The 24,918-nt window shown below is 48.6% G+C and overlaps 1 protein-coding gene across 2 annotated transcripts in view; it reads right to left on the reverse strand.

Annotated features, from left to right (window-relative positions):
* Positions 1 to 24,918, reverse strand: part of GPBP1L1 (GC-rich promoter binding protein 1 like 1) — a 411,897-nt gene that overhangs the window by 196,810 nt on the left and 190,169 nt on the right. The window contains exon 8 of one of the 2 annotated variants that reach the window (XM_086953159.1): positions 10,382 to 10,522. The exons of the other annotated variant lie outside the window; for it this stretch is intronic. Within the exon in view, the coding sequence (XP_086809285.1) occupies positions 10,382 to 10,522 (141 nt within the window). The remainder of the gene's footprint in view (positions 1 to 10,381; positions 10,523 to 24,918) is intronic. 2 annotated transcript variants of the gene reach the window in all.

Raw genomic sequence — 24,918 nt, forward strand, 5'->3', positions numbered from 1 at the left:
GTTCCAGGAAATTGATGTGATACGTGGCCTCCATCGGTGACCACGTGCCTTGAATCTGCAGAGTCCCGGAGTGCGCTCCCCATCCCAGAAGAGACGCATCCGTCACGACCGTCTGCGTGGGAATGTCCTTGTGAAAGGGAACCCCTCTGAGGAGATTCTCCGCCGAACACCACCACTTCAGGGACTGAAGAGCATGCAGCGATAGGCGAATCTCGTCGTCCCAAGATCCTTTCCTCTGATCCCACTGGTCCTCCAAGCACTCCTGCAACGGTCTCATGTGCAGCCGTGCGTGTGGCGTCAGGAAGATACAAGAGGCCATCGATCCCAGTAGAGAAGACACCGTCCTCACTGTTGTAGATGGAGTCGTCATAAGAGCCTGAGCCTTCCGAAGGAGTGATAATTGTCGCTCTTCCGAAGGAGACACGCTTGCTGACAGCGTATTGATGGAGGCTCCCAAGTACTGTATGCATTGGACCGGAGTCGGAACAGACTTGGCCATGTTGATGTGCAACCCCAGCTTGTTCAAGAGAACGCACGTCTTCTGGAAGTGTGCTCGCGCTTCCGAGAAGGAGGATGCCTTGATCAGCCAATCGTCCAAGTAAGGGTAGACGAACACCTTGTTCTTCCTCAGGTGTGCCGCTACCACCGCCATGCACTTCGAGAATGTCCTTGGCGCAGACTTCAGCCCGAATGGGAGTACTGTGTATTGATAGTGATTGGTGCCGACTTGGAACCGCAGGAACTTCCTGTGTTTGTGAGCAATGGGCACATGGAAGTAAGCATCCTGTAGGTCTATCGCGCACAGCCAGTCTCCCTGTTGCAACTGAGGGTAGATCTGGTGCAACGACAGCATGCGGAACTTTTCTCTGCGAATCCACTTGTTTGCCTGTCGCAAATCCAGAATGGGCCTGAACTCGTTCTTGTCCTTCTTGCGAACCAGAAAGAACCGGGAGTACAGACCTCTTCCTCTCTGAGACAGAGGTACGTCTTCTATCGCCCTTTTCCTTAACAGGATATCCGCTTCCGCCTGAAGCTCGCGCAGCTGAAACTGCGAGCTGACCGGGGGAATCGCTGGAGGAGGGCTGGTGAACCGAAGACTGTATCCATTGCAAACAATATTCAGCACCCACTTGTCCTGAGTAATTTTTCTCCACTCTGCCAGAAAAAGTTGGATGCTTCCCCCTACCGGAGTGGGTAACGGATCCGGGGGAAGTAAGTTCCTAGGGCCTAGACCCCGCCTGGCCCTTGGGCGCCGGAGCCGACTGCTGGCCTCCTCTGCCCCTCTGCCGCTTCTGGAACGGCTTACGGAACTGCTGCTGCTGCTGTTGTGAGTGCCCCGAAGCCTGTCCCCGTCCTCGGCCTTGACCTCCGAACCGCCGTTGGAAAGGGCGGTACTGCTTCTTGGTCTCCTTGGGTTTTTCCAAGCCCACAGCCGTCAGCGTTTCGGCCTCCGCCTTCATGCGGGCCATTTCATCATCAGCGTGCTTCCCGAAGAGGGTCTCCCCGGAAAACGGCAGATTGGCCACCCGCTGCTGCACGTCCGGTTTCAGGGACGTCAGCCGGAGCCATGCGTGGCGCCGTTGGTTGATCCCGTGGCAGAACCCGTGAGCAGCCAACAGGGAGGAGTCCGCAGCCGCACTGATTATCTGGTTGGCCACCAGCATACCCTCACTCAGGACCTCCATGAAGTCTTCACGCTGCTCCCGAGGCAAATGCTCCGCAAAGCGCTCGAGGGAGTCCCAGAGGGCGCGGTCGTAACGCCCCAACAGAGCCGTTGCACTCGCCGCTTTCATGGATGTCGCGGAAGTCCCACAGATCTTTCGTCCCGCCGAGTCCATCCACCTAGATTCCTTGTCCGGGGGGACCGTGGAGGTCGGAGTGGTGGCGTGCTGCTTGCGGGCCGCCGTGACGATGACGGAGTCAGGCGGAGGCTCCGCTCTCAAGAAGGCCGGATCCGATTCGGGAGCCCGGTATTTCTTTAGTAGCCTGGAAGGGGCCGCTCTCGTCACAGCCGGGGTGAGAAACAGCGCCATAGCCGGTTCTTCCAAGCCCGGTACCAGGGGCAGGAGGGGACGAGACATGTGCCTCTGATGCAGAGTCTCGAAAATGACGGACGTCTTCGGAGTAGGCACCGTCAGTGTAATGCCTAGCTTCGCCGCGCCCCGCAACAGGACGTCTTGAAAGGCAACCAGGTCGTCTATCGGGGACACTCTGGTGTCCGGCGACCCCGACAGCGTAGGTGAATAGTCCCTGGTCCCAGAAGATCTCGTGCGAGAGCGAGATTCGCGCCTCCTATGGCGGTGTCTCGACCTCGTGGGAGACCTGCGCCTAGAGCGAGAACGAGACCTGCCAGCTCTAGGGCGCTCCTTCGGTTTGCGAGGAGGGGTCTTCCGTGGCTTCTCACGGGGACTCTTCGGAGCCTCCCGGGGCTTCGGTTTCGGGGTCCCCTTGGGAGGAACAGGCAGCGACGGCAGCGAAGTGGACCTCGGCGGAGGGACCACCGGCTGCGGGGCGGGCCCATGAGGTGGGACCGGAGGTGGATCAGAATCCCCCTTAGGAAGTGGTGGTATGGGCGGAGGGTCCTCCTTCGGTACGGGTGGAGGAGGAGGAGTCCCGGGTCGAGATGGAGTGTACACTTCCGAGTACACCGAGCCCGGTGACCCTTTAGGGGACGGTCGCGGGGAGCCATCCCCATCCGCAGGCGACCTCTTCCTCTTGCGACCACCGGAAGTGGCGTGACTCCTGGTGCTAGAGCCCCCTCTGCGCCGTTTGGGAGAAGGAGATCTACTCCTCGGCGCTGACCGCTGTCTGCTGGACGCAGAATGACGCTTCTCCGGCGTCGAACGGCGCTTCCTGGACTCCGGCGTCGAACGTCGTCCCCTCGACGTCGACCCTCTCATCCTCGGCGTCGAACGTCGACTCCTCGGTGTCGATCTCCTCTTGCGCGATCTCTCACGCCGTCCTCTCGACGTCGGGCGGTCCGCCCTCGGCGTCGATCGTCGACGTCGCCTTGTTGTCCCCGACGTCGAGGAGCCCCTCGACGTCGAACGGCGGTGTCGCCTCGACGACGACCGACGGTGTCGCCTCGACGGCGAGCGTCGGTGCCGCTTCGACGGCGAGCGCCGAAACACGTCCCTGCGCCTTCGGCGTCGGTATGAAGACGTCGACGTCGACGAAGACGATGACGTCGACGGCGGCCTCGACGTCGGCTTCTCCTTCGCCGTCGATCCGCCACGCCGTCTCGACCCGGAGCCCCGGGGAGATGGGGAGCACGCCGTCGTCATCCCTCTCGACGCCGTCGTCGAAGCCTTCGACGTCGACGGAGAATGGGACCGTTGGCTGGACTTCCTGCCCCCGGGGAGCCCCCCAGGGGCCTCAGCAGAGGCAGAGGGATCCTTCCCAGGCTGCCCAGACCCACCTGCAGCACGTTGACGCCTATCCTCCAGGCCAGCCAGCCTGATCTTCAATCTGTCCCTGAGGGTCCTAGCAGAAAGCTGCTGGCAGATAGCACACTCCTCAGGGCCATGATTCTCCGGAAGGCACACGATGCAGACATCATGGGGGTCGCTTTTGGCCTTCTTCCTCTCACATGCTGGGCACTTCACAAAAAGGCCAGGCATTTTGGAGCCCCAAAACACCTAAAAACCAGCACAAAAGGGAGAGGAGAGCACCAAGAAATAAACTGTAACACTTTTAAAAGACAAAAGTGCAAAAACGAATTCAATAAACCCTTGAAAAAGGGAGAGCTCAATGCCAGGGTCCTGTAAGCAGGAGCCGGAAAAAAGAACTGAAAGTAAGTTGGACCTGCTATGCATTCTGGGATACTGGGAGAAGTCTAGAAGGTTCTCTTAAAGGCACAGTATCCTGTTTAAGCCACATAATGGCAGCCTATGGGGCTTGTCTGTCCCTACCTTCCTCTCTATCATTCCTGGGTCTTTGACTGGGGAGGCAGGTTTCTCTATGGTAGAAACTAGCAGGCTGGGCTGTGTGTGGTGAATTTTGGTGGAATTTCTAGTTGAAGTACTGGACAGTGTAGCCTGTGGATATAGGCTGCATTATTTGTCTTTAATTCTCTCTTAAGTGTCTTTGCAGTTCCTGCATTCTTTTGACAACTTAAGAGATTATTTTTGATTGCCGGGGTCCACGCACATGGGCGGGACTATTCACTAGATTATGACTATACACAGAGATCCCCTACTACAGAACCTTGACACCACCTTTGGCATTAAGTGTTCTCATCACCACCCTATCATTATGTATCTGGATGTAGGGTTCTTGCAGCGTTAGCGCCTGTAGTTCACTCACCCTGTGTAGCGAGGTGATTGCCACTAAGAATGCGGTTGTCATCGTTAGCATTTGTAGGGAGGCCTTATGAATTGGTTCAAAAGGCTCCTTCATGAGTTCCGTCAGGACTAAATTAAGGTTTCATGCCGGTGGTGGCACCCTCTTTGGTGGAGCGATCTTTTTCGCTCCTTCCAGGAATCTCTTTACTATCTGTGATGTGAAGAAGCTCTGTTTCTCCTCTTGTGTAAGCGACTATCGCTGCCAGATTTACCCTTCGTGAGGATGAGCTCAGGTTTTCCTCGAGCATGTGCGTGAGGTAATTAAGCACCTTTGAGTCCTTTTGTATCCTCTTTCTGCACCATAGTGTGAACCTCTTCCACTTTGACACATAGCACTTCCGTGTGCTGGGTCTTCTTGCTTCCCGTAGTACCCTCGGGGTGCTCTCTGGTAATTTCAGATGAGCAAACTATGTCTTCAGGAACAATGCTACTAGGCTGCGGCTCTCTGGCTCTGGGTGCAGCACCTCTCCGTCTTGCATGGAGAGTAGGTCTTTCAGTCTCCCGAATCTTTGGGGTGCACTCTCATCTCCATTATTTGCGAGTACCAGGTCTGCCTGGCCTACTGCGGTGCGACTAGTATCAGAGTCATGTTGCTGGTCCTGCACTTGCTGAGTACTTTCTGTATCAGAGGGATCGGCGGAAGAGCGTAAGCAAATGTCTTCGACCAGATTATCCATTGGGCATTCCACAGGGACCCTTCCCCTGGTTGCCTGGATGCGAAGTTTTGGCATTTTGCATTCTAGCTTGTTGCCAACAGGTCTATTGACTGTGTTCCCCACTTGCCGAACCACTTGTGGGATGCCGATGTGTGAGCCAGACTGCTTCTACATTGTCCTTCCCTGGTAGATGTATGGCTAGCAGGTCTATCTTGAGTGGGATCGCCCATCTCCACATTTCTTGCGCTAATTTTGAAAGCGGGGCAGATTGTGTCCCTCCCTGCTTGTTTATGTAGAACATCACTGTTGTGTTTGTCTGGATCAACACTTTCTGGTTGTACAACTTAGTCTGGAAAGCCTTAATTGCGAGAAAGACTGTCTTTAACTCTAGGTAGTTGATGTGTTTTACTGCATCTGCTGGAGTCCACAGACACCTCACTGAGTTTTTCGATGTGAGCGCCCCGCCCCATCTCTTCTGGGATGCGTCTGTGGTGATGGTTAACGTTGGTATTGGTGGTGTCAGAGGATACCCCCTTCTCATGTTCCCCATGTTCCACCATGCTATCTCTTCTTGCACTGAGTGCGTTACAACCACCAGATCTTCCCAATGACCTAAAGCTTGTGACCATTGTTCTGGTAGCCATTCTTGGAAAGGTCTCATGTGCAGCCGTACATTTGGTACTAGATGTATGCATGACGCCATCATGCCCATGACTTTGCTCGCCATCCTCACTGTTAGAGCTCGCCACTTCTGGTAGAATTGTGTCTCCTTCAGCCGTTCTGTAAGGTGTTGATCTGTGCTCCAAGGAAGACTTTTACTTGCTCCGGTTTCATTGAGGATTTCCTCCAGTGGATGGAGAATCCTAGACCCATCAGTGCGTCTGTCACTCTTTGTGCGTGCAGCTTGCAGGTTTTGTATGAACTTGCTTTTACTAGCCAGTCGTCTAGGTATGGGTATATGTGTATCCCCTCCCTTCTTAGGAATGCTGCGACTGCTGCGAGGCACTTTGTGAAGACCCTTGGTGCCGATTTTAACCCGAACGCCAGGGTTGTGAACTGGTAGTGGTCTTTGTTGATAAATCTGAGTAGATGCTTGTGCCCCCTGTTCATTGGGATGTGCAGGTAGGCATCCTTGAGGTATTTGGTGACCATGAAGTCTCCGCCTTGTAATTGAGGAAGTACCTCTTGTAGGGACGTCATCTTGAATTTTTGCGTTCTTATGTACTTGTTTAAGAACCTCAGGTCCATGATTGGTCTCATTGTCTCGACTACCTTTGGTACCAGGAAGTAGGTAGAGTACATTACCCTGTTCCTTTCTTTGTAAGGTACTGGTTCGATGGCCTGTTTTTGCAGAAGTTCTGTTGCTTCCTCTTGAAGTAGTTCTAGCTCTTTCCTTGCTAGCGCCCTTCTTTTCGGTTTTTTGTTTGGTGGTCTCCTTTCCAACTCTATGCAGTACCCGAACTGTATGATGTGGAGTACCCACTTGTCTGTGGTTATTTTCCTCCACTCATGGAAGAAAAGGTTTATTCTTCCTCCCACGTGTTTAGCTCATGTACCCCCTTGTTGTATCTGTGCTCCACCCGGGGAGGTTTTGCATGGGTGGGCACCTGCCGCGTGACAGTCACTTAGAGGAGGGTTGTTGACCCCCCCCCCCCCTCTTCTATTTTGTCCACATCCATTCCCTCTACCGCGAAAGGACTGACCTCTATGTTGGTACTGCCAGGGTTGTTTTTGTTGTCCTTGCTGTGTCTCAGTGTCGGTCTGGTGGGACTGCTGGAATGGCTGGTGCGATGTTCCTGGCTGGTTTCCTCCCCGCCAGTTAGGTCTTCGTGACGGGGTGCCCCTCTTTGTCCCTCTGAATTGCAAGGCCCCTATGGATCTTGCAGTCTCTTTATCTTTCTTCAGTTGGGTGAGCTTCTCATCCACTGAAGCACCGAACAGTGTCTCTCCGTTGAACGGGGTGTTCAGGAAGCTGTGTTGCACTTCCGGCTTGAAGCCTGAAATCCTGAGCCAGGCTTGCCTTCTTTCCGTGATGCCCATCATCATGAGTCTGCTGGATGTGTCAGCCCCGTCCAAGGCAGTTTTGAGGCAAGAATTTGCCACATTCTTCCTTTCTTACACAAGATGCTCAGCCCTTTGCTGGTGTTCTTCAGGGAGGTGTTTGAGTAACTGGCCCAGTTAGTCTAAGATCTGGTACTGGTGCCAGTTGAGCAGTGCATTGGAATTCGCCATGCGCCAGTGCATTGCAGCATTCTGTTCGATCTTTCTCCCGTCAGGTCCATCCTTTTGCTTTCCTTGTCTGGGGTGGCCCTGAAGTTGTTGGCACGTTAGCCCTCTTCCTTGCCGTAGCTGTAATGATTGAGTCCGCCGTGACTGATCCCCGAATGTAGGGCGGGTCCTTGGAGGAATGTTTGTACTTCTTCTCCGTCCTGGGTGTGATGGCTTTGCAAGTTGCAGGATTCTTGAAAGCCTCTCCCCTGTGCCTTGACGCTGTCGAGCATAGGCAGATACTGGCTCCTAGTTTGTGTTGGGAGCAGTGATTCTAGGAGGAAATCTGCCTTCTGCTTTTCCTCATCGAGTTTTACCCCGAAGGCCGTTGCTGCGTTTCTGATGACTGTTGTAAACCCCAATGTCATCAGGCGGCGAGGGTCTCTAAGGATACGTGTTCACGTTATCCTCCGGACTCTGTGTCGAGGTCTTGCCACTCTATGCCTTGTGTCTCTGAGGATGCAGAGCCCAGGATTGACCTCTGGTCGTCATCGCCCTCCTCGTAGTAGGAGGCTTCTTCTGGATCTTCCAGCTCCTCTGGGGTTCCCGACTGTCCTTCGACGTCGTAGTCCTCTTCCTCGGTTATCTCGACAACCTGTGGTCTTGGTTTCGTCGGGATTAAGAAGTCCTTCATCCTGGCGTCTAATTCTTTTTTGAGCTGCAGGATGTTCTCCATATCGGCCTCGAGCCGTCTTTCTTTTCCATTTCGGCGGCGCGTTTGGCGTCGAATGGATCGGCAGCTCTCTTCGGCAGATTGGTTGGCGTCGAGGCGACTTTCGGCACCGAGCCGGGCTTCGGGGCAGAGCCGGGCTTCGGGGCAGAGCTGGCTTTCGGGTCTTTTAACGGCACCCAAGTGCTCTTCGGGTCCTTTTCTTTCAGCGTCGAACGTCCCCTTTCGGGGACGTTTTCAACGACTTTTGCTGTTCTCCAGCTTTCGGCGTCTGGGAGTTACTCGGAGGGTCCGCTGGGCCTGTATGTAGCCACGGACGCCGAAGCTTTCGGCGCCGGCGCTTTCGAGGACTTGCCCTCGTTTTTTCGAGAGTCTGGGTCAGACTGTCGAGTGTCTAGTCTCCTACCTTTTAAGGAGTCTTCTGATCAGTCTCTACGACCGTGTAGTAGTCGTCGTCTTCTCCGGCGACGTTGTCCTATTCGTCTGATGAGAGCCCGAGGTCTCGAAGGGATGATGGCTGGCCCTTGCCCTGCATGCTAGCGATGGCCATCCTCTGCCTCGCTCTAACTCGAAGAGTTTTCAGCGTGAAGGCGGAGCAGGCGTTGCAATCCTCGCTCTCGCGGTCGACCGGTAGGCAAAGGTTGCAGCAAACAGAGTGCGGGTCCTTCTGCGCGTACTTGTGGTGGCAGTTACGGCAGAATTTGAAGGGAGTGTTGTCCATATCCTGGGTTCAGGGAGCCCCCTGAGCAGCATTCCCCGATGGACGTCGAAGTTCTTGAAGTTCCTTCCTTCCTTCGTAGTCTTCTATGGTGTAGTCTCCTGTAGTCTCTCCCAATCTTTTCGTGCAAAATTGCTTCTTTTCCTTCTTTCTCCAAAAATGTCTGGAGCCCTTTCGGGAACGATCCAGATCCAACCACGGAAAAAAGAATCTGAAGATGGCGCCCAAGAGTGGGAGCTTCCGCAGGAAGCATGCCGAAGTCACTGGAAATATACCAAAGGGTGGGACGTGGACGCTCACCTGGGCTACAAAAAAAACCAGAAAAGACTACGATTCCGGACCCAACCACAAGACCGCGGAATAATGCACAGCATAGTGAATTCAGAAAGATTCACGCTGCAAAACCTCCACTATTCAACTGCTTCCTCCCAAAGCCTAAGCTCCAACGCTATTTACCCTCCATTTTCTTTCAGGTGCAGCCTATGCATCAGCTCCCTGACAGATTTCCTTCTTTCCTTTTCCTCCCGTTAAATAAAACATGTTTTTCTTACTCACATGGGCCTATGAATAGCACCCCCACCCTGCAAAACAATAACAGGTATCAAGGAATCAAGGAATCAAAAACCATAAACTACTCTCCACTACAATCATCTCCCTATGTGCCCTGTGCTTTGGTTAAATGCCTCTCCCTAGCACCTATCCTACTCACTGCCTTACATCTCATGGGGCGACTAACCCGTGTTTAGTATGAACTGTCCCCTGCTTAAAGCTGTACATCCTCTATTCCCAGTACCGCAGGTGGATTTCTTTCTAGTCCTTTCTGGTACTTGCTCAATCCTCTGAGAACCCCCTCACCCTATTGGTATTAATCTGTCACAAAAAAACAAATTGTTTTCTATGATTAGTCACAAGATAGATGTCATATATAGATTCCTATGCCTGGTTGCAAATTGGGCTAAATTAAAAGATAAGACTGGCTGATACATGTTAACATTTATGTGCGTAAAAGAACTGGACTTGGTCCTGTCCTTCGGGCTCAATTTTTTTACCCCAAGTTAAACTAGTCCCCACTTTGGACAGGGTTGTCCTTAAATGGAGTGAGCTACTCTTTTGAAAGCAGACAGGTAATATTCACATCCCAACTCAAAACTGCAGGCTTGGGTGCCCCATAATCAAATTTTTTCAGATGCACTAAGAACAAAAAATAATCCCCAATAAACACTATAAAGCAAGTCTAATTAGCAGAAGTTAATTCTTTCTCATTACTGAGCAGAAATACTAGATTAGGTCTCAGCATTCAGTTTGCTTATGTTCTCTCTCATCCAAGTAGGTCTTTAATGCACAGCTAACGCTCAACACACTCAATCCAAGTCATCTGAGACTGATGAACCTTGTGTTGTGGTAGCAATAATGAATATGGACTGCAGGTACCAGCAAGCATTTGATTTGTTGCACGAGTATTATTTGCTGTGGTCAATTTCAGTGCATGAACTGAACTAGTACACAGCCTATTTGATTCCGTAATTATTATTCAATAAACTACAAGGCCAGTCAAATAATCCAAAAAACAGAAATCATCAAGACTAAGTATGATGCTAATAGCTGACAGACATTTTGAACAGGGAGAGCCATGCACAAAGGTAATCAAAGTCAGATATTTAATAGAAACTGCACAAAATATCCCCAAAATCCATTACGGTACAAAATGCTGCATTTTGGAGCATACCTCTTTTGGAGAGGAGAGCACAGAGACTGGTGTCTGCACTGGTGGTTTGGTTACAGACAAAGGACTTGTGAAGGCAGAGTCACGGCTGGAGAAAAGTGAACTTTGTTTCAATTCCCTTCCATTGGATTTCCAGGGACCTGCCTGTTAGACAAACAAAAGAGCAACTATGTGGGTGGATATACATTTACACACACGTGCTAACAACCTCATTAGGTCTTTCTTCCTTGTAAGCAAAAAATGCTTCTTCACTGATTTGTGGGGCTTTTGTGTGGTTGTGAAGATGGGTAAGAGGGAGAAAGTAAATGGCTTGAGTCATCCAGGACTAGCAAACACACTGCACTGCCATAGCAATGGCAGAACGTGCACTATTTTATTTACAATAACAATGACTGGAGGAGTCTCAGAGTACCTGGCTAAATGATGTTCAAGTATGAATGAATGAGGAGTTGATAAATGGTACATGAGTTCATAGATGAGTGAATACATGTTCCATCCATCCACACTTCACCTCCCTACCTTTTTGTAAACCATCTCCCATCATTGGCTCAAACTAAATACTTGGATCAAACTAAAAACTTATTCATGTATACCACCACACTATATAAGCAGTCAATTTAAGTTTACACTAAAGCAATTATCTAGTCCTCCTTATATCTACTCCTACATGCAATAATGATCCTTTAGTCACTCTTGCATTAGCCATCGACTAGAGTGCATGTGGACCCCTATTACTTTTGTCAAAGTGTGGTTTCTGTGTGTGGACTTTACTTGAGCTTGTGTGTTGCTTGTATGTAAACTGATGTTGTAAGGCTGCCTCCAAGTGTATTTTTGTGTCCATGCCAGTTCGCAAGTGAAAACATGCTTACGGGTCTATTTATTTTTCTGCATGCATTGATGTCAAATTTATTTTGTGAGCATGGATGAACAAATTATATTACTGCACTTCTACACGTGGACATGGAATTGTAATAAGGCTGAGAGACTAAGAGTAGTGTGGTTGTATTCTGTGCATCTGCTTGATCCTGGTGCCTGTGTTTGTTGTGTTTTTATGGATGTTTGTAGTTGACCAACCACTCCAAGGCTGTCCTGCTCAGGAGCTCTGTGGGAAGTAGAGATAATTATAGTCTGAAGTAGTGTATCTATTCTTTCATAAAAAAAATTGTCAGGGCACAGTGGTTTCAAACTATATTTTCTAGAAGTCCTGAATATTTTCTTTTCTCATACAAATAAGTCACATTTTAGATGTATTCTATATCACATCGTGATACCACACCATTAAACCAGCAGTACGGGGGCATTAAGGGGCTTGCACTTTGCTTTTCCTGTAACGTGTATGTTGTCAAAGGACATTAACACTATTGGGGATGAAATGGTTACTAACCTATAAGTGTAATTTTGCAGCTTGAAGACTTTCTAGATTTACATGTGCACGATCCAGTGACTAGGTCAGGTATTGTCCTTTTTATTGAATGGGTGTCATCCACCCAATCAAACATACGCCCAGAAAGCTGCACTGTGTGGTTGCCATCCTAAAATTATTTTTCCCCAGTGTTATTTATGTCTGTAACTTCCTTTGTGCTTGATTACTATCTCTTACCTGATGCAGATGTTTGCACTAATTTTCTAGCAGACATGGGAAGGTCACATGAATCCAGAAAATCTTCATGCCTCAAAGCTACCCTTACAGTTAAGTAACCATATCGTTTTGCAGTGTCAATCTTTCTAGATTCATATGCTGTGCACAGATTTAAAGGAAAATGCTACTTACCAGTATGCATTTGTTCTTGGCATGTACAGCTGTAGATTCATATACTTGTGCATAGATCGCCATCTGGTGCTGGGCTCGGATGTTTGCACTTTGTTTTTGTCTTGGAAGAAGTCTTTGTGGTCACGAGATAGGGGACTCCTGTAAGAAAGTGGCTCTGTATATACTGCACCAAAGTACGGTTCAGTGTGCACAGAGTCCACAGTCCCCAGAAGTATGGCAGAGGTAAAAGTTAGATATAACCTTACTCTCTAAAGTGGTAGCTTGGTCGAGCAGACAGGACAGTGTAAAGCATTTGTTGTACACACAAAGTCAGCAAATTGTCTCACACACAAGAACTGAACTCTAGGCAAATTGTTTTGTATATAAAAATATATTGTTTTTTTATTTTAGAACCACAAGTAGGTATAAAAATACTTTCTCAGAATAAGATGATACAGTTGAATACTTTCTAATAGTAGAAGACTTTGAAATGCAATAGATAGTTGTTGCAATATGCAACACAAGTTAAACACAATCATAACATTGAGCTCAATAGGAAGTTTTAAGTAAAGCAATAAAATCACGTTACAAATGTTTTTCTTACTCAGGGCTGGATCCTGATTCAGCCCTGGTGCATTTCCTGTAAACAGTTGAAAGAAATAGTTTTTGTTAAGGTATTAGGAATATTTGTCAGTTTTGAAAATCGACACAGAAGAAATTTTGTTCAAAACCAAGCAATGTTATCCTGTGGGAGGAAATCAGGGTATCAGAAAATCACAGTTTTAATTACTTTTGAGGGTCAGTGCTGGGCACACAGATCCAGCACTGGGAACTCTCCTGGTAACAGGTGAGTGTTTTTGTTGATCGGATGCTTTTTAAGGAATATTTCAAAGTTGCAAAACTCGACACTTAAAAGAATTTCCAAGTGAAACCCAGCCAATTTTGACCCTACGGAGAAAATCAAGTTATCGGTATTTGGGTAAGTACTAGACTGGGAGAGTTGAGGTTCTGGGGTAAGACTCGAGGGTCTCCTAGGGTCAGGTAGGTACAGTTGTTACACCCATAGCGGCACAGGGGATGCTGGGAGCAGAGTAAGTAGGCCCAATGTTAGCCTATGGCGAGCAGGGAGCCTTTGGTTGGTGGCTGTTAGCAGGCAGGCCACGCGGCTGTGGGAGCTGAGCTCCTAGTCACTTACTCAGGGCAAGTTGGGAAGTAGGATAGGACAGATGCTGCACTCCTAGTGGCACTCTGGCGGCTAGGTGCAGGGGGCTTCTGGGCAGTCGGGCGCCCAATGTATTTCAACGGGAAAGCTGCAAAACGAACTAAGGCTACAAGCTCGGGGACGGAGATTCTTCAGGTGCGACCACCACTTAGGGAGGTAAGTTGGGAAGCTGTAGGTTAGGTAGCCACCCAGGAGTTGGGCGCAGAGGGTCGTGGGGCGCAGCATGCAAGGGTGTCTTTGGTGTCGGGAAATGTTACCCTCAGCTGGTCGCAGTTGGAGGGATCCCTAGTTTCGAGGCTGCGGGCATCAGGAACATCGAGGAGGGTACTTGGGTGCTGGATGCGTGCTCAGTCGCCGGGGGGACGTCCTCATGGTCTTTGTTCACCGGGGCACAGGTCGGTATCGGCAGATGCAGTGTGTGTTGGATTTGCGGTTCCTGGCTGGCACCAGGGGTTGTTGCCGTTTAAGCAGAACCACCGTTCGAGAGAGTTCCAGTCTTTAGATGAGCAAGGCAGTCAGGTCCTCCAGGGTTTGAGGTTGCAGACCACAGGAGACGCCAGGATTTAGCAGGAGCAGGTTCGAGGGTCGACAGTCCTGGGGCCAAGTTAGTTGGTGTCCTCTTGTTAGCAGCTGCACGGCAGGTCTTCTTTGTAGTTTTGGAATCAGGAACTGAGGAAGGAAGGTTCAGGGTACCCCTAAATACTAAATTTAGGGGTGTTACAGGTAGGGCAAGGACAGGGACCAATGGGTCCCTTTCCTGGGATGAGTACACCCCTTATCCTGCCACTCTCCAGTGGGAGGGGGCAGGAGCCTAGCTCTGATTGGGTAGGATTACCCATTCTCAAAATGGCGAGAGCCCGGAGTTGTGCTTTACTTTGCCTCCCCCACCTGAGGGGTGGGATTGGCAGAGGCTGGCACACTCCCTTTCCTCACTTTGTTTTTCCCACCTGTCTTTCCGCCAGAGTTGGGGGTCAGAACCGATGGGGACCAGTTGCTGAGTACAGCAAGGGGACTGGTGAAGCTCACAAAGGCAGCATGCCTTTGAAGATTTCCCCTGCCCATCCTGGGGGAGGAAGCCTTGCACCTCGCCGCAGGATGTGCATTGTTGCAGGCACACGGAAGCGGATGGCTCTCTACCCAGGGGTCCAGCAACATGCCTGCTGGGTGACAGACTAGGCAAGCCTCTCAGTCAGGACTCTGGTTGTGGGTTAGGTGCAAGGGGCAACTCAAAGTTGCACTCTGTAGTGCACTTTACATTAAATCTAACACTAGCATCAGTGTGGATTTAATGTGCTGTCAAGTTTGATAAGAAAGTTCCCAGTCTTCAGTGTAGCCATCATGGTGCTGTGGAGTTCGTGATTACCTCAAAGCATAATGTACTCGTAATGGCAGCACTGCACTTACAGTTCCCAGGAAAGGACCTGGGTACTGTAGGGGTACAGGGCTCATGCCCTTGTACCCACACGTTATGTTATATTACAATGGTTTTATATACCGCATTATCACCCAGAGGTCTCCAAGCGCTGTCAACGTCCAACCTGGTTAAGAACGGAGTGAGCTGTTCAGATTGATCCCCATGCCTCTAGGAACAGTACAGTTTTCAAACTTTACCTAAAGTGGAGGAGATTAGTTTCCTTACGCAGTTCAATGGGGAGAAGGTTCCATGCCTGAGGGGCAATGGTCGAGAAGGCTCGCCCACCCAAGGACGATCGATTGTACCGCGGGCAGCCATCTGCCGACCGAAGCACCCTGCTCGTGCAGTAGTTAATCAGTCGGCCTTTGATGTAACTAGGGGCTGAACCGTGAACGGCCTTGTGCACAATGTAGAGACTTTTAAATGTGGTTCTTTGCAAAATCGGGAGCCAATGTAGGTTCTGCAGTAGAGGCGTGACAGGAGTATGTCTGGGTTTTTTGAAAAATGTGTCTTGCTGTGTCGTTCATTACCACCTGAAGCCTCAACAGATTTTTATGGCAGCCCAGGATATAAAGAATTCCCATAATCAAGACGAGATAGAATCAGAGCAGAAACTGCCAGTCTAAGAGTGCTGAAGGACCACTGTCATAGGGCACCCAGCTAAAGGGGTGACTGAGGTATGCCAGGGCAGTGTGTTGTGGGCATGGCACACAGGGATGTGTGCAATGTCGACTCTGTGGTTTGTTCCTCACCAAGACACTCAGCCTACAAAGGCAGTGTATGGGTGTCAGGGTACAGGGCCTCTAAGGGTGGCACAATCTGTGCTGCAGCCCTTAGAGCACTTCTCTGGTCAGTGCCCTGGGTACCATTTACCAGGGGCTGATCTGTGGCCAGAGATGCCAATTGGGTTTAGGTTTCCATACAGTTTTAGGTAAGGAACACAAGCCCTGGGCACCTCATTGGCAGGAGCCCAGGGCACACTCAGTCAAAGCTCATCAGCAAAAAGTGGGGGCATACCATGCAAGAAAGATGCCACTTTCTCAACTCCTCCTTAGGCTGAAGGTGCGCATGGGCATCAACTCCATCTTCAGCTTGTTTTTCGCCATAAAGGGCGATGATGGAGTTAGTAAGAAATAGAAAAGAGATGTCCATGTGTGATGTATCTAAGTAAGATAGTACTGGAACAGACAGAGGTATCCGGGGAGGCCATTGGGCACATGAATCTACAGCTCTACATGCAAACAACAGATGCATACTGCTATGTAGCATTTTCCCTGCGAGGCATATGAGCTGTAGATCATATACCTGCGCATAGACTATACATTAGTTATCACCTTAGTGGTGGCTAACTGTATCTGTTGCAGTGGTTTGAAAAAGTTTTCTTAATACAGCCTGGCCGGCACTAGCTTGTTTTGCTTGCACATCTACACAATAGTGCTTTGTAAAAGTGTGCAGTGTAGATCAAGTTGCTGCTTTGCAGATGTCATCTAAAAGGATGTTCCCAAGTATGCCATAGAAACCTCTAGTTTCCGTGTGGAATGAGCTCTAGGGGGAATGGTTAATGTACGTTTGGCTTTAAGATCGCATATTTGGATGCATTTAACAATCCACATTGCCATTCCAGCTTTTGAAATAGGATTGCCCTTAAGAGGTGGGGATAAATCTACAAAGAGTGGTTTAGTCTTTCTAAGGATTTTGTTCTTTCGATATAGTATAGTATTGCTCTTTTAACGTCCAGCGTGTGAAGAGCCTGTTCTGCCACTTAGTCTGGAAGAGGGAAATAAACTGGGAGTTCAACAGACTGGTTAAGGTGTAAGGCAGAAACAACTTAAGGTAAGAAATTTGTTATTTCTAAGAAACATCTTTTTATGAAGTATTTGCAAAAATGGTTCTTATATGGTTAATGCCTGGAGTTCACTAACTCTCCAAGTGATGGCGAATAGGAAGGCTACCTTCCAAGTGAGGGACTGCAATTCACATTTGTGCAGAGGCTCAAATTGGGGATCCAGGAGTCTGGTAAGGGCATTTAGATTGTAGACCGAAGAAGGTGGAACTCTGGGTGGAATTATTCTTTTAAGTCCCTCCATAAATGCTTTGATAGTGTTACAGGGATTCTGCTCAGACACAGAACTGTGCATAGAGACTTAGGACCTCATTGAATTAGGTTGTGCCAAAACTCACCTTAGTACGCAAAATCCCCTACCAGACTAGTAATCAGTGTCACATTAGATCTTCGTCCGATAGCAAAGAAACCAATGATTAGACAACCTAGAACATGCGACTTAGGACCATCTCAGGAATGGTGGGAAGTGAGAACACTCCTTTGCTATATGTTCATACCAGTCCACAACAGGAGTAAAATAGAGGCACAGTAAGGTTAAAATGTTTATTTTAACAATGTGATCTCAAGAGCAGTATTTTGATCAACATAAGCATACATATGATTAAGAATAATACGGTCAGCATGGTTACAATTTGTGAGAAAGTGCCTTGCCTTGGTATGCCCCCACTTTTTTCTGAACTGCTGATGTGCTTTGATTGAGTGTGCCCTGGGTTCCTGCAAACCAGGTACCCAGGGCCTGTGTTCCTCCCCTAAAACTGTGCTGAAATTAAAAACCCAATTGGCATCTCTGGTCACCTATCAGCTCCTAGTAAATGGTACCCTAGGTACCCATGGCATGGTGACCAGAGAAGACCCTGGAGGGCTGCAGCACTTATTCGGCCACGATCAGGGGCAAGTACCCTGGCAACCACACATTGCCTTTGCAGGCTGAGTGCGTAACTACAGAACTAAACAAAGAGTCGTCATGGCACACATCCCTGTGTGCCATGCCCACAGAACCCACTGCCCTAGCATACTTCAGTCACTCCTCTAGCTGGGTTCCCTATGCCAGAGGTGTGGGCACAGGTGCATGAGCCCTATGCGAGAGATGTGGGCACCGGTGCATGAGCCCTGTGCCCCTACAGTACACAGGGCCATTCCTGGGCAATAAGTGCAGTGATGCCATTAAGAGTATATGGTGCCGGGAGGTAGTCATTACGAACTCCACAGCACCATAATGGCTACACTGAAGACTGACCAGTTTGGTACCAAACTTCTCAGCATATTAAACCCGCACTGATGCCAGTGTGGGATTTAATGTAAAATGTACCAGAGGGCATCTTAGAGATGCCCCCCCGAAACACTGCAGAGGCTGCTACACACGCAGACATGTTGATGGACCCCTGGGTGGAGAGCCTCCCGCTCTCCTGGGCCTGCAACAATGCACATCCTGGTTGAGGTGCTAGGTCTCCTCCCCCAGGATGGGCAGGGGGAAGCTTCAAAGGCATGCTATACCGCCTCTGTGAGCTTCTCCAGACCATTTGCTGTATCCAGCAACTGGCACACACCAGTTCTAACCCGCACTCTAGCGGGAAGACTGGCGGGAAAAACTACGTCAGGAAGGGTGGGGGGGAGGGGGGGGGGGGGAAAGGGGGGGTGTTGGAGGCCGATGCCAGCCTGTGCCAACCCCACCACTCAGGTGGGGCTAATGAGGTGAAGCACGACCCCAGGCTCCGGCAACCCCCGTCGTAGGGTTCAAAGCCCTGAATCCTCTCTATATCTATATATCTATATATCTATATATGCTCTTCTCCGACTGAAGAAAGCTATTCTGTCAAAGTGAAAATGTGGCATGTGTGCTATACATTGTGATCACAAATCTTTAATGAAAATTGTAACTCCAAATAACCCAGGTGTCCCTGCATCCACAATACTCTATGTATGAAGTTGCATATATGCCTAGAAGGAAGGACGTGGCTGCAGACATTATTACTGAGATTCCTGCTCAAGTTGCTGAAGATAATGGGGATTACTTTCAGGAGAGTAGCTATCATTGGTGCAGCAAGTGCTTAGCCATGAGGTGTTGGTCCATTTACGCTGACAATGCTGTATTTTGCTACCCTAGTAACAGTCAAAGGGGCAATTTTCCTTGCTTATTTATTTATTTATTTACAAGCTTATATAGCGCTGGAGTCGACTCCTTCAGGAGTATCTCTGCGCTTTTGGGCCAGTCAACAAATACAGAGAAGAACACTAATAAGGATTAGATCTCATTTTTAAATAAGACAGTTTTGAGAAGTTTTCTAAACTGTATGTGAGAGGTGCAGATCCTGAGATTTAAGGGGAGTCGATTCCATAGCTTGGGTCCCGCTACGGACAGTGCTTTGCCTCCGTGTCTGGTCTTTTTGACACGAGGAACCACCAGTTGGTGGCTTGTGCTGGATCTAAGTGGCCTGGACGGGATGTAGGGAATGAATTTCTGTTGCAGGTAGGTAGGGCCTTGTCCATTTATGTTTTTATGTATTATACAGCAGATTTTAAATTTTACTCGCTGTCGTATGGAGAGCCAGTGGAGTTTTTGTAAAAGAGGTTTGGATGCTGTTCTTGGAGGGGCATTCAGAACCAGGCGCGCCGCTGTGTTCTGGACTACCTGAAGTCTGGCCAACACTCCCTCGTTGGCAGATAGGAGCAGGCCGTTGCAGTAGTCAATACGACTTAGAACCAGGGCTTGCACTAAGGTCTTCCTAAACGTGTCAGGCAGCAGAGGGAAAATTTTTCGTAGCATGCTGATGACATGAAAACATGAACCTGCAACAGTGTTAGTGTTTTGCTTTAATGACAAATCCTGATCGAGGCGGATCCCCAGGTTTTTCATGACCCGTTTAGGTTCTGGGACCGCACCAAGATCAGAAGGCCACCAGTCTGGAGCCCATAGAAGCTTAGCTTCGCCAAATAGCATGAGTTCCGTTTTGCTAACGTTGCACTGCAGATAGTTAGTGGACATCCACTGTGCAACGGCCTTCATACCAGCAGAAAAGGAGTTTTTTATTTCAGTAGTGAGAGTTTCAAAAGGGAAGAGGAGCTGCGTGTCGTCCGCGTAGGATACGGGGATGAAACCAAATCTTCGCATCACTCTTGCCAGGGGAGCCACATAGATGTTGAAGAGTGTTGGGCTCAAACAGGAGCCCTGTGGCACCCCTTTTGAAATATCCACCTCTGCTGAGCGGTGAGCACCCATGGTGACAGTCTGGGTGCGCTCAGTTAGAAAACTCCTTATCCAATCAAGGGCTCTGTTCTTAACTCCTACGTTCGACAACCGGTCAATAAGGATGTTGTGTGACACGGTGTCGAACGCTGCCGACAGATCTAGTAACACTAGAATCACGGAGTAGCCTTTGTCTTGAAGCATATGTAAGTCATCGGTGACAGACAAGAGGGCAGATTCCGTGCTGTGTTTCGGCCTAAACCCGGATTGGGAATAATCAAGGCCTCCATTGTTTTCCACATACTGTGAAAGATGTTGATTTACATGTTTTTCAGTCAGCTTGCTCAAAAACGGAAGCAGAGAGATGGGCCTACGGTTTGTTAGTTCCGTCCATGGAATAGCGGCATTTTTTCTAAAAGGCCTGACTAACGCCTGTTTCCATTGTCTTGGGACAGTGCCTGATTCAAGAGAAAGATTAATGAGTTTTTCCATAGTGGGGCCTAATACCTCCAGCAAAGAGGGCATAAGTCTGGCAGGGATAGTATCATTAGGACTACCACTTTTAATTTGAATGGTGAGTGCTGACAGCTCCTTGGAAGTTATAGGGGGAAAAATATCCAAAGAATGGTCATTATGGTTACTCTCTATGTCATATGAAGCAAAGTCTGCCTCACAAGTCATGATTTTGTTAGAGTGCAGATCAGATCTATCTTGTTAGAGAAGAATTGGGATGTCTCATCACAAAGTTTTTGAGATGAAATGTCAGGACTTTCGCTAGCTGTAGGTTTGACAAAGGACTGTAATATTTGGTACAAAACCCTGGGGGAATTATCTGCTTCAGAAATAAGAGATGTTATATGGGTTTTCCTTGCAGTGCGAATAGCTTTGTGGTATGTGCTTAAAGATTCCCAATAGATGCTCCTATCGATATCTAAGTGAGAGCTTCTCCACTTTTTCTCTAACTTCCTAGCTGTTAGTTTTAGTTTCCTAAGATTGTCAGAGAACCACACTTCCTGTTTTTTTGCTGGCCGTGGATTAAACTTTTTCATGGGGGCTACAGCATCTATGGCATCTATGGCAGATGTTAAGGCTTTTTCGAATTTATTAAGGGCATTTTCTATCTGATCCATTGAGGTGAGGGATGGTTCAATGTATTTATTCGAAAAGGCAGTTTTGTTTACTTTGTGCCATTGTCTTCGTACACTAGGAAGAGACATTGACCCATGAGAGACAGGTTTTGGGTAAGGGGTATGGAACTCAATAATAAAGTGGTCGGTCCAACTGACTTGGGTGGGAGGGGAACAAATAACAGAAGAAAAATTAGCTAAAATAAGGTCTAAGGTATGCCCGGCTAAGTGAGTTGGGCCCTCATTGCATTGTTTCAGTCCCAATAGAAGAAGATCATTAAGAATAGATTGTGCTTCTGTGCAATCTTTCAGCTCACTGTGTATGTTAAAATCTCCAATTAAAAGGAAATCTCTGTCATTACAGACATAAGGTGCGAGAGTCTCAAGTAAAATATTCGAGAAGTTATTAGTGGGTCCAGGAGGACGATATACTAGAGCACCCATTCTTGTATGTTTAGGGGATAAGGCAGATTTAAAAATAAGTATTTCAATATCCTGCGTACATAGTTCTGCCACTATAGTGCAATTGATTTCTTGTTTGTGAATTATCGCAATCCCCCCACCAATTTTAATGGGGCGATCTAATCGTAGAATTTTATATCCCATAGGAATGGCCAGAGCAATAGCAGGGGTTGAGTGGGGCTTGAGCCATGTCTCAGTGCAAAAGCAGAAGTCTGGCTGAATAGTGGAAATGAGATCCCACACCTCAGAAGTATGTCTAGGTAGGGATCTTAGGTTGCAGAGAATATTTTTCCCTCCAGTGAGACTGTTGGTATATACAGTTTTATCCTTCACTCTAGGGAGGTAAGGACATGCAGAAGAGTTTTCCTCAACATTGACTTCCTGACATTGGGTGGTAAATACCGCTCTGCATTGAGTGCAAGCGAAAGGACCCTCAAGCGAGTAGTTTGTGTCCACAATACAGGCATGTGTAGGACTCACTTGTAAGCTCCGAAGCGTTGTTGAAGAGTAGGTTATTCTGGAGGACTGTAGGTTGTGCATGATGTGCCAGAGTTCCGCCAAAGCCCCTGGTCCCGTCCTGTCGCGGACGGGCGCAGACGGGCAGGTCTTTGGCTGGTCTTAGGCGCAGACTTAGGCGCCACCCTGCGCGCTAACGCTGCGCTGCTTGTACCAGAGTCAGGGGCATCCTTGCTGTGGTACTGAATACTGTCAATTTGCTTTTGTGAACGACAGTTATTTGCTACCTATTAAGAAAGAAGAATGTCAGAATGCGAAAAAGATAGTGTTCGATATAAAACTCGGGATTACACCATGCATAGCTGCTCAAAGTAAACTAGTTTGGATGCAGATATAAAGCTTTACTGGGACGTTAAAAACAAGCATGTGCATAGCGGCCTGCCTCCGGGTTGTTGGCGTGACGCAGTGTTCGACTTCTGTCTCTTTATTGCAAAATAAATGTCTTACACCAAAAAAAAAAAAAAAAAAAAAAAAAAACAAGCATGTGCAATGCTATAGGTCTCGCTTTTACGGGAGTTTAAGCTATTGGCATTGTAAATGACAGCCTTTTTATTTAGGTTTTAAAAACCAAAACATAAAAAGGCATTGTCATTTAGAATGTTAATACCTTAAACTTGTTTGTTTTGTTGGTAACACCAGTCACAGAATGCAAAGAGAAACAAGCAATTGCAATGCTATAAGTCTCGCATTGTCAAGAGTTTGAGCGATTGGCACTGTAAATCACAATGCCTTTTATTTGTGTTTTAAAAACCTGTAAGCTATGCGAAAACACACACTTTGTACTTATAGTTGTTGCTTACGAGAAGCAAGGCTGGCAGTAACTGCACCTCTTTTACTGACAGTCTTGCTTCCTGTAAGCAAGGACTATAAGAACAAAGTGCGTGTTTACACACAGCTTGCAGGCTTTAAAAATACACAAATTAATGGCATTTTCATTTACAATGCCAATAGCTCAAACTCTTGCAAATGCGAGACCTATTGCATTGCAAATGCTTGTTTTAGGGGACATCCCTAACGCACACTGGGAGCTTAGCTCAAAAAGAATTGACAAAAAGACAAAAAAAATTTAGTTAAAAAAAGGCCTGAGGTAGCTCTTCTGGATCTGCACTGATTGTGCAGAAAGAAAAGATTTGATGTCCCTGCACTGTGGTGGCGCCTATGTGTACATTACGCACACCACTTCTGGCATGTGTGGTGCTAACTTAGGGCTGATTAGCCCCCCCTACCAGTGAGCCAAGGTACTGCTCAAGATTTACCAGGTCCAGTCTGACACTTGGGGAATATTCTAAACAAATCTGCAGGTAGAAGTATCAGATATGGGCAGGCAAGGCTGTTAGAACCACAATCGTAACCTGGTGGGCAAGACAACTCTAAGAAGGGTCAGGGGAAGTGGAGTGACCGTATGAAGGCAGGAAGTGGAGTGACAGTATGAAGGCGGGGAAGTGGAGTGACCGTATGAAGGCGGGGAAGTGGAGTGACAGGAGGGAGGCGTAGAAGAAGTACCACAGCTGTCAGGAATGACAGACAAGTGAAGCATGCACAATTTGGTTTCGGGGTATTTGAATTTGAATTTTTAAAAACTTGTAGAGCGCACTTTCACAATGCAGTTTCATGGCGCTAGAGGAAATAACCTGGGCATGAAGAAAAGGGGAGGGTTATAGGCCGAACGCCTGCTGGAACAAGAGGGTCTTGAGGACTCTACGAAACTCCATGTAGGAGGGAGAGAGTCTGATGTGGAGCGGGAGGGTGTTCCAGAAAGTGGGCGCAAGGACCGTGATTTTCTGGCCTCCCGATCTAGATTTCTTGAAGCGGGGGATGACTAGAAGGGATTTGGTAGATGAGCGAAGGTCTCTGGAAGGGAAATAGTTAGTGATGGCGGAATTGATGAATGCAGGAGCCGTACCCATCCGGGCTTGAAAAGTGAGGCAGCCAAGTTTTAATAGGACCCTTTGTTTGATGGGGAGCCAATGGAGGGAAATGAGAAGGGGCGGCGAGTGATGAAATTTGGAAAGGCCATGTACCAGCCGGGCTGCCTGGTTCTGCACTAGCTGGAGGCGTTGAAGTGCATAGGCGGGGGCACCATTATAAATAATGTTCCCGTAGTCGATTTTGGATAAGACCATGGCCATAACAATTAGTTTAAGTGCAGAAAGGGAGAAAAACCGAGAGACTTTCCTAATGGTGCGAAGGGTAAAGAAACAAGAAGATACTACAGAACTAATATGGGAGTGCAGAGTCAATTGATGATTAAGTGTGATGCCGAGAGTCTTGACGGAGTAGGAGGGAGTGGGGGGTGGGCCAAGGGGGGTGGGGGGGTGGCAGAATGAGGGGGGCCATGGGTTGCCACTGCCTCCAGTCAAAATCAGCTCAGTTTTATCCGGGTTGAGTTTCAGGTGGTTCGCATTCATTCAATCCCGGATAAAAGGAATGACTGACTGGAAGGCAGTGAGGCCAGATGAGGGAGAGGCGAAATTAAAAAGGAGTTGGAGGTCATCAGCATAGTTGTAGACTGTGACCTCCATTTGCTGTAGTGTGAAAATAAGAGGGAAAATGTAAAGATTGAATAAAAGAGGGGAAAGAGAGGAGCCTTGGGGAACACCACATTGTACTCTGCGGGGCGGGGCAGTAAATTCGGCCAGATGGACGGCCTAGGTGCGGTCTACTAGGAAGGAGCCTAACCAGGTCAGTGCTTGCCCTCCTATGCCCGCCGCCTCGACACGGGACAGAAGGATGGAATGGTCCACCGTGTTGAAAGTGGCGGACAAATCTAGGAGAACAAGGGCCTGGAGGGTATTAGTATCAAGCCCCTCCCTAAGTTGGTCCATGACCGAAATGACCACCTTCTCGGTGGAGTGGGGAGGGCGAAAGCCCTCCTGGCAGGGTGCAAGGTAGTTGCTATCCTCAATGAAGGTGCTGAGCGCGCCTGAGTGGCATTGGACTCAGCTACCTTATCCAGGTAGGGAAGAAGGGAAATCGGGCGATAGTTTGCTGGGGAGGAGAGATCAGCCCCCGGTTTTTTTAG

This window comes from Lissotriton vulgaris, chromosome 1_2 (assembly GCF_964263255.1).
Source record: "Lissotriton vulgaris chromosome 1_2, aLisVul1.2, whole genome shotgun sequence".
Taxonomy (NCBI): domain Eukaryota; kingdom Metazoa; phylum Chordata; class Amphibia; order Caudata; family Salamandridae; genus Lissotriton; species Lissotriton vulgaris.